Genomic DNA, 10,191 nt, shown 5'->3' with positions numbered 1-10,191 from the left:
TGAGATAGCCAAGTCGATCAAGGAGTTGAGGAGGCTATGTCCTCTGGAGTCGAGGTGGTCGAACCGGTAAGGGAGTCGAAGAGGTTGTGTCCTCTGGAGTCAGGGTGATCGAATTGGTGAGGGAGTCGAGGAGACTGTATCCTCTGGATCGAAGTGGCCGAGCCGATGGATGGAGGAACCAGAGTACTCCAGCCAAGCTTGAAGTTGGTTCTTTGACCATCACCTAGGATTGACTACTGACTTGATTTTGCTGCGTATGGTTTCTTTTTCTTATCACATCACAAGTTTCTCTTTTAAGTCTAGTCGAAAAAAGCACAAGTCTGACTGACTGGACTGATGGGATCCCACTGATCTGTACCTAGGACTAACGTGGTACCAATTGGTCATCCCCTTATGCTCTATTTGGATGGGGTGAGAGAAGGTTCATTAACGGAAGAGGAAGAAGGGGAAGGAAGAGAAAAGGGAGGGGAAGTAAAATATTTATGTTCTCTTTGTTTGGAATGGATGAAAGGTTCATTAACGTAACATGTATTATCTTATTTAGGAGGAAAGAAAAAGAAATAAAAATTAAATATATAAAATTTATAAAAATACTCTCACTTCTTAAAAAAGACAACACATGTAGAAGATGGATGAGAAACTATAAAATTCTGTCAATATTACATGTAGAAGTTGGGATATGAAAAGTCATAAAATAGATAACGCATGCTCTTTAGATAAGTCATTGTTCTTGGAGTAGAAGAAGTAGAAGAAGAAGAAGAAGAAGATTGGGGTTATCTATTTCTGTGCTCTTGAATCTTGTCCTTGAAGAGATTTGTGACGAGGGTCGACACCGACGTCGTGGAGTACGAGCAATTGGACATTGGGCGGTGACGGCGCGCGTTGTGTGAGGAGCGACAGCGCAAAGATGAGATACCTAAATAGATGAGTTAATTTAAGAATTAATATTTTAAAATAGAGATAAAATTGGAGTAAAATATTTTTGAGTTCCCCTTCTCTTTCCTTACATCCCAAATCAAAGTGTAAGAAATTATAGCGATTCATGAGCATATACAAGGGTAAATCTTACCCTTCTCTCCCTTTCCTCTCCTTAACTCACACCATCCCAAACAAGGATCAAAATACTTCTTCCCCTTATTTATCTTTCCCTTCCCTTCCTTCACCTCCTCCCAAACAAAGCGTTAGTGGGTGTGTTGGGAATATGCACATTATATAACATTAATGCTAGAGATATGTATGATGGTGTACCATGTCTGAGGTCGATTTATCTTACGTATGCATAAATACAATCGGTATGCGGTTGACACATGTCCTGAACATTGAAGATTTATTAGGAGTCCATCACTATCAATCTACATGTGGGATCCAACGACTCTGGGGCAAATAACCTGCATGTAGATCAACGGATATTGTTGGAATTCCCGAGGTATATATCAGGGTTAGTGATGAAGGCGACTACTACCTTAAACGGAGGTTTTATCTTCTACTTGCATCCAACCATTTTTCTGTGACTATTTCTCCTGTGATTGTGCAGTTTGAAACCATGATGATAGCTTCCATCATCCCAACTCTGATAGTTGAGGTGTCTGAGTCTCGGAAGAATCACAACTGATGTCGAGAAAAAGATCCCACCTTCAAGAATCAGTCACGGAGGTGAACATGCCAATGGTTCTTCCCCTAGTCTTCAAATGGGGATCGAAGTCCCTCCGCCCGGACTAAGTGCCTTCTACTTCCTCTTACAAACCGTTTCAAATCATCAACTTGTTGACCGATGGTGGAGGGGGCTGAACCTGATAATATAGCTTCTCAGCCAGGAGTCGTAGCGATTGAGGTGATAACCTCAACTATCAACATAACAGAGATATGACACAATGCCCATGAAGAGGCAAGATAGCGATCCTTCGATGGGTTGGCGAAGACCATGATAAAGGATTTTACAAGGGTAAGGATTCATGAAGAAAGGTAAGCCTAACCTCTTGATGAATTTCCTTATGACTCAATTGATCTTGTGGGTGTGGGCTGAGGCATTCGAATTCGCTGGCCGAGTACAAGATGCCCTCCAAACACAACGACAATAGATGTCTCGAATAATCCAATTAGAGATTCGGTTGGCCTCTAGTCATGAATTAGAGCGGGCAGCGGTGGAGATGAAGAGGCTCCAAGATGTGCTTCGGGCCCAGGCAGACACTACTCTTGCGACACCAAGTAGAAACTCTCCAAGATGAAATGACATTGTCAAACGGTTAATATGACACCCAGGTGAAAGAGTTAGTGGCGCAGGTTACAACAGAGAAGGAGAAGCAGGAGAAGAAGGAGGAGGAGGCCGCAGACTTATTAGCAAGAGTGGAGGCTGAATTAGATACTCGGGAGGGTGAGTTGCGATACATGAACACATTACTGGAAAGGGAGATATCCAAATCCTAATCATGAAGGGTAGAGATAGAAAGGTTGGATATCCACTTGGAGACCTAGAAGGGTGGGATGAAGGCCAAGGAAGTAGAGCTCTAGAGCTACATTAAGATTGAGGAGGAATAGTGACGGGAGGCAGAGAAGCATAGAATATATGATGTGTTTGATGACTGCGTGTTCAAAATGATCAAGTATGGAATCACGAGGAATACCAAGCAGCTAAAAGAAGATGGACACTTACCCATTGATTTTCCTATAAATTTTGTAAGCTTGAAAAGAATTTTGAATGAAATGCCTCTAGAAGATCTAGAAGATGCATAGTAGTTTAGGACTTTAATATAACTTTTATTGTCAGATCATGAATGTAAAATCTAACTTTTGGAATGAAACAAAAAATTCTCTTTTTACTATGTTGAGTAATGTTTATTGAAGGATTTATCGAATTTAAAAACATGTGCAATTGTTGTAGACTTAATTGTGCAAAACTAGAGGGCTAAGTGTGAGCACTATAGACTTTGAATAAGAGACTTACTGAGGATGAAGGCTCGAGTATTGAGCAATGTAGATTTGAATATAGGGACTTGAATGAGGACTCATGAATATAGAGACCCGAGTGTGAATTTGAGAACGTAGGAACCCGAGTGTGACCTTGAGAAAATAGGAACTCGAGTGTAAACTCGAGAAAGTAGGGACCTAAGTGTGAACTCAAGAGCATGAACTTAAGCACAAGAACTCAAGGGTTAAGTATGTAAAGATGAGTGTTATATATTTAAAAAGGGAGATCCGAGCAGACATTCCTACTTTTCTTATAAATGAGTTGAGTTGGAGGGGGTTAAGAAATCGTGAGTGTTCAAGAATCAGGGCGATCAAGTGATTGGATGGACTGAGGAGATACGTGTTACCGCATGCCTCGGTATCATGCGAGATACACATCATAAATGTGAGTGATACATGTGATGGAGTATCATTCCTATGGTTGCTTTGTCCTATCCATTCATAAATGGCAACTAGTCTAATGTTGATATGTGTTGAGAGTTGTGCAGATGCTTGGCTCGAGGCAATTGTTGGGATACTGTCAATTTGATGGCGAATTTGAACGGTCTACAATAACATCGATGACTTTATATTCCTGATCCAACAGTTAAGCTTCTTTTGATGTCGAATATATGAGGGCTAGTGGCAAAGGATGTCACCGCCTTACCCTAGCTATTCATCTATAAACACTCTCCGTCAACTTCTCATATACAAGTCTCTTGATCTTGTTATTCTATATCTGTCGTCTTGCCCTTTCTAGTGTTGTCATTTTCTTATTGTGTTTTTCATCTCATGGCAACCACAAGTTTTGCACCTTGGTATGAGTCCTTGGAGTCAAACTTCAATAGGGGAGATCTAAACCAAGTAACAATGCAATTCAAAATCCCTGTCAATCATAGATTAGTGATACCCCACTCCTTTTGAGGACACTGCTAGCCGTTCTTAGGTTTCATATACACCTTTTTTTATCGAGGTTTCTACCTGTTTTTGGATTCCTCTTCAACAACTAGCTCTAAACTCCTACCAACTACTTTGTGAAGCAGTAGTAGTCTTTAGTCTATATCGTATTCCCTTAACCCTCGCCTCTTTCATTATTTATTTTATCAGAAGAAGATGGAAGACAGGGTCTTTTACATCATTGCCCGTGCTTCTTTTAGCTTTTTGGACAAAAGTTTAAGTTCACATAAAGGGTGGAAAACTCATTATGTCTTTGTTCAATCTCTTGTGCTATATTCCTGTCCTCTAGAATGGATACTTGAGTTGTCTCATCCCCTGAGTTTAGGTCAATATAAGTTAGAACCGGAGTACTTGGCTGTAGTGGATGTTTTGTCTGGCTTGTAGTTTGAGGTGAAGCTTCTGATCCAAGAATGCTTACTCTATCTTTTCGGACTGAGTCCCATCGATATTCAACTTACTTCCTCATTTGGTAAGAATTACATTATTTTGATTTCGTGTGAGAACTGATTGATTTTTTTATTTTACAATTCAAACCATGTTGAGGGCCACTATCAATAGGCGTTTAAAACTATCCCTGGCCATATTAGAGGAAAGAGGTGGCCAGCTTGTCATCCAGCGGGCTGAAAAGCATAATGATACTCCTATCGATCCGTAGGGGACCCAATTGTATCTATCGATCCATCAAACAACCCAATTGTATCTACCAAGGGGTTGCTAGCTCTTCCTCTAGCGATGATTGTGCCTGACTCTTTAGAGGATTCGGAGAGGCCTCTAAGAATAAGGAGGAAGAGGTCTAGATCTCAAGAGCTTTTTACAGAGGCAAGTTTGCCCACAGCGGCCACAACAACTCAAGCAAGAGGCTCCGAAATATGTCAAGATCTTCGTGAGCAAGGGCTACTCTCCTCTCTTGTAATGTGGATTAGCACACCTTACTCACCATAACGACGCTGGGCGATCTCCCCGAGTCGTCAACCCCATGCTTGAGGGTTGAGGAAGGTGAACCTTCAGGCATAGGCATATCTCAAGAGCAAGAGGTACCAACTAGGCCACCGCCTTGGGTGAGGATAGTGTTGACTGAGGATATGGCGGTAGCATGACACCAGTCTTATAATGAAGCGAGGCAAAAGTGGTGGATCTGGCAAACTTAGTATCACTAGATATAACTGGGGTAAGAATTCTTTGAATTCCTTGTTAGGTTAGAGTGATTTCTAAGCCTGATATGATTCTTGTTGCAGGTGTGAGTAGAAGTGATGGAACTAACTCTCCAAGTTCCAAGGTTATCTCGATCAAATAATTGATTGAGACTATGGGTGATGGAACAGGAAGCGCAACAGACCCTTCCCAACAACGAGTCAGAAGAACTAAAGGTGGAGGTGGCTCGACTCTAAGCTTAGGTGGAACAACTGCATTCTCAGCAGCAGGAGTTAGAGGTCCTCAAGGCAGTGATGACCTCCTCTAAAGACATGTATGAAGCTCGCATAAAGAGTTAGAGTTGCGAGCTACTTTAGAGAAAGAGGAACGAGAGAGAAACGAGAAAAAGGCTGTGAGTCAGTTGGAAGAGGTGGAGGCAGAATTGGAGGCTCGGGGTGGTGAGCTACAACAGGCAAATCTTTGATGTCTGAATCTCGAACTCGATGGGCGAAGATAGAGGCCCTGGAGGATAGCCTAAAGACTCAGCAAACCAAATTGGAGAACCAGAAAGGTGAGTCCATGAGCTTCAAGGATGGGGAGGAAAGGAGTTGTGCTGTTAAGAAGGAGAAAATATATGAATAGCTTGGTGATCGTGTAATAAAAATGGTCAGGTATGACTTTTAGGGAGCTACAAGATAGATTTAAGAAGTTGGCCATCTTCCCCCAACCTTCCCCTAGGCCTAGAAAAAGCCTTCAATGAGATTCCCCCCGAAAACCTTGAAGACGTAGAGTAGTTCTTCTTTTAGTTCTTGTAACTGAGGGTCATTTACTATTGTAAGACACCTTTTATCCTAGAATGAGAATGAAAAACTTTTGAATTTTAACTATGTTCTGTTGGTCTTTTTAATGAAATAATTTCTACTACTATATTGGATAATTTCTATGATGTTGTGTATCAAATCAAGAGAATTGTGAGGACTCGAGTGTTGTTGACTAGAGTGTGAGGACTCGAGAGTTGTGGGCTCGAGTGTGGGGACTTGAGAGTTGTGGGTTCAAGTGTGAGGACTCGAGAGTTGTGGGCTCAAGTGTTAGGACCCGAGAGTTATTAGCTCGAGTGTGAAGACTCGATAGTTGTGGGCTCGAGTTTGAGAACTCAAGTTGCTATAATATGTATTAGACGTTTCCTATGATAGTCGCAATAAAATATATTTTAAATTTGGATATAAACTAAAAACTTATCTTTTGCTTCATTGGACATCCGAGTGGAGTGCATATGGAGTAAAAGGGTAGCGAGCTCATGCGGAGAATGGTATGGTTCTAAAGTCTCCTACTGTGTGGAAGCATGCGTATGAGCCTTCCATGTTGGAGCCTGCATATGAGTCTTCGGTGTAGGAGTGTGCATATGAGTCTTCGGCATGGGAGCATGCATATGAGTCTTTTGCATGGGAGCACGCGTATGAGTCTTCTGCGTGAGAGCATGCATATGAGTCTTTGACTGCATGGGAGCATGTGTATATCTTCTATGTGGGAGCACGCGTATGAGTCTTTGACTGCGTGGGAGCACACGTATGATTCTTCGACTGCGTGAGAGCATGCATATGAGTCTTTGACTGTGTGGAAGTACGCGTATAAGTCTTCGACTGTGTGGGAGTATGCGTATGTCTTGGACTACATGGGAGCACACATATGAGCCTTCCACTGTGTGAGAGCATGCATATGAGTCTTCGATTGCGTGGGAGCATGTGTATATCTTCTGCGTGAGAGCACTCGTATGTCTTCAACTGCATGAGAGCACGCGTATGAGTCTTCAACTACGTGGAAGCACGCGTATGAGTCTTCGACTGCATGGAGCATGGTATGTCTTCAATTTTGTGGGAGCATGATAAGTTTGGGATTATATATTGATGTTGCAAAGGTCGAAACAAATATAGTAGGTAAGTAGTTTGCGAAATAAAGATTAGTACCCGAGATTTTAAATGTGATAGGGTCATGAGTGTATAACTTGTCAGGGTCGATTGAGCCCTTTGCCTTTGTTTGATGGTCGAGTTTCTTCGACCATGGATTTCTTAGAATGCTCCTCAAGCGGGGCTATGACTTTACTTTGTTGTTTAGCGAAGACATCAATGAGAGGCCCCATCGAAACAACAGGCGTTTGATTAGGGAGAAGGGGCACCTCGGTCGAGGTGTTAGGTACTTTCGGAGCTAGGTTAATAGGAGGGAGTTTGTGCAAAAGTTGTTACACTGCTCGGTCCACCAATGCTTGGAAATCTTCTCGTGACATGGTGATAACTTCACCACGAGATGTGTCTCCTGTGGTGCTAGGGCCTCTGATAGTTTTTTCCTATTCCACCATCTTAGCATCTTAGTTCAGGCGAGAAAAGTTCCCACATACGACGCCAATTTTGTTCCTATCTGAGACTGCAGTTTGGTGAGTCAGTAAGATAGGACAACGGATGCGGTGATGTTGAAGGTCCTAGAAGATGAAAGATGCTAAAGATACCTATAATACTCCGATGAGGATTAAGATGGGCGCCGAGGGAGTTCAACATGGCCACTTCGACACCAAAGTTAGGATAGAGGCTTAGGAAAAGTGAAAATAGCAGAATAATGGAGGAAAAAGAAGAATCACTTCTCTTCTTGCGTGCTTTCTCTAGGTTTATATATTTGACTAAAAGACCATATCTATGTCTGTAATCCTAGGAGACCAGATCCAACAACCGTTACTTGCTCCTCCATTCATTGCATGCCATGTGTATGTAAGAGAGCATCTAGGGAACCAAGTCTGACACCTATATATTATATGATTGTTCCTACGTTCACTCGCGGTGCTATGTTAAGGTATATTCGCAGTAACCATTAGTATGTCCATGTAGGATGACTAGATTTTGAAGGAATCGTGGAGTCTACATCCTTTGGAGTTAGGGTGGCCGAGTTGATGGGAGAGTTGAGGAGGCTGTGTCCTTTGGAGTCGGGATGATCGAGCTAATAAAAGAGTCGAGGAGACTGTATCTTCTAGAGTTGGGGTAAACGAGTTGGTGAAGAAGTCGAGGAGGTTGTGTCCTCTGGAGTCGGAGTAATCGAGTCGGTCAAAGAGGCTATGTCCTCTGGAGTCGAGGTGGTTGAGCCGATGAAGTAGTCGAGGAGGTTGTGTCCTCTGAAGTCGAGGTGACCGAGTTAGTGCGAGAGTCCAGGACACTACCCTTTGGAGTCTAGGTGGCTGAGCCGATGAAGGAATTGAGGAAGTTGTGTCCTTTGGAGTCTAGGTGACTGAGTTGATGAAGGAATTGAGAAGACTATGTCCTCTGAAGTTAAGGTGGTCGAGCCAATGAAGTTATCGAGGAGGTTGTGTCCTCTGGAGTCGAGGTGGCCAAGCCGATGAAGTTATCCAGGAGGTTATGTCCTCGAAATCGAAGTGGCTGAGTTGATGGATGGAGGAGCTGAAGTTCTCGAACCAAGCTAATGAGGTCGAAGTTGGTTCTTTGACAATTACTTAGGATTGACTTGTCTCTACCACATATGATTCCCTTTTCTTACTATATCATATACCATATATGAATCGAAAGACTTCTACAATTATACACAGGACCTTATCGTAGATGTATAGCAGTTGTATTAAATGTGGAAGCTATAAATTCTAACCCGTGTCGAGATTCAACGCCATCCCTTGATGTTGCTAGCACAATATGTAGATCAAGAAGAGAAAACCGCAATTGGGCTTGATCTTTCATAGGAATCAGTAGGATGGGTGTCATTTCTCCTCTCCGAATGGTACAAAGAAGAATCATATGCGATAATGATCCTACAGGGATCACAACCTATATATTAGCTTTAGAAACGAATATGTTATAACGGAAAAAGCATATTAACGAATTTCTACACAGATAGATCCACATTATCTACTGCTTATGCAAAACTAGATAGGCCCTAGATTAGCCAAGAAATTGAGTGACTGAGTGAATGGAGTTTTATTATCTAATTAAATTGTGAGACACTACAAACTCTCGCAGTTATTAGCTAGCTGAAGAAATTAACTCTCCTTTTTCTCTTTAATTTGCTGAGAAGGAACAAGGTCGAAGGTAAAGTACTGAGTTCAGGAAACTAACTAATGACAAAAAAAAATCTAGAAAACGTTCATGAAAAGCTTTATCCTCAAGTTAAGTGTGCATTAAGATGGCTTTTAGAAGAGTTTGCACTTGCTGCAACGATGGGTCCTGTCATCCACTGGACCTGCACAGCTGTAGCAGAATGATCTCGTGCACCTGCAGACGCCAACACAAGATTCTTGTCATTATTATCTTTTCATAATTAATTAATTAAGAATTATTAAGCGTTTTGGTACCTGCACATTATGTAATTACAGCCTTCGCTCCTCTGGACGAAGAAGCCGCAGTAGGGGCACCTCTGCCACTTGTTGGCCTTCGCCAATTTCACCAGGCTCCGCCCGCTCTTGTCGACTACCAGACTCCGGTAGTCCTCGCACGTGTAGTTCTCGTGCCACGGCACCCTGCACCTCGCGCACAGCTCCCTCCGGCAATGCAGGCACTTGGCCACCACCGTCAGGTTCGCGTCCGCCTCCTCGTGGATCAGCAGGGCCGAGCAGTCGCGGAAGGGGCAGTAGAACCTCGCCGGACCCGCGATCGCCTCCTCGCACAGCCGGTCGCCCCATCGGTGGAACACCTTGTCGGGGAGGATGAATCGGCAGGCCTCCGGATCCACGACCCCTGCCTTGCACTCGGGGTCGGGGCACCCGATCACCGCCTCGTTCGCCGCCACCTTCGTCGCCACGTACTGCGACACGCAGGGAGCGCAGTACGCGTGGTCGCAGCCCCTGACGGCAACGCACTGGAACGAGTACTTCTCCTCCATGCAGATGCCGCAGAAGCAGGGCAGGAGAAGGGCTCGCTCGAGTTCGGAACGCTCCCCCTCTACGTCGTCTCGGCGGCCGCCTGGCAGCCCGGCTCTGGCGAGCTCCGTGTGCGGGCATCCGTGCTCCATTACTTGCTCGAACGAGTACTTGTCTTCGATGCAGATGCTGCAGTAGTTGTCCCATCGAGTCGTCGAAACGCGCTCGCCGTCGGCTGACGCGGCGGCGTTTTCATGGCGGTCGGGGCGGGGGTTGTGCTTCGTCTTGAAGGAGAAGCACCGGAAGAGAGAACCCAT

General features: G+C 43.9%; 1 protein-coding gene across 1 annotated transcript; it reads right to left on the bottom strand.

The window, feature by feature from the left end:
• Window positions 1–9,180: 9,180 nt before the first annotated feature.
• On the bottom strand, window positions 9,181–10,191 carry LOC141822986 (E3 ubiquitin-protein ligase RSL1-like). Its single transcript, XM_074710275.1, has 2 exons — window positions 9,390–10,191; window positions 9,181–9,290 (listed from the first exon to the last, which is right to left on the bottom strand). Exons 1-2 carry the CDS (start codon window positions 10,189–10,191, stop codon window positions 9,181–9,183), a joined length of 912 nt encoding a protein of 303 aa, XP_074566376.1.

Source organism: Curcuma longa, chromosome 1, assembly GCF_044706935.1.
Source record: "Curcuma longa cultivar G26 ecotype Majalengka, Jawa Barat chromosome 1, ITB_CL_G26_1.1, whole genome shotgun sequence".
NCBI lineage: Eukaryota > Viridiplantae > Streptophyta > Magnoliopsida > Zingiberales > Zingiberaceae > Curcuma > Curcuma longa.
Note: the sequence above shows the minus strand (reverse complement) of the source record. Positions and strands in the feature narration are given on the sequence as shown.

Bases quoted from the DNA above. Each gene is read 5' to 3' on its own strand.
- LOC141822986 (XM_074710275.1), bottom strand. From the start codon at position 10,191: ATGGGTTCTCTCTTCCGGTGCTTCTCCTTCAAGACGAAGCACAACCCC. The intron at 9,291-9,389 runs GTAATTACATAA...TGGCGTCTGCAG, and splicing joins CGTCCAGAGGAGCGAAGGCT to GTGCACGAGATCATTCTGCT.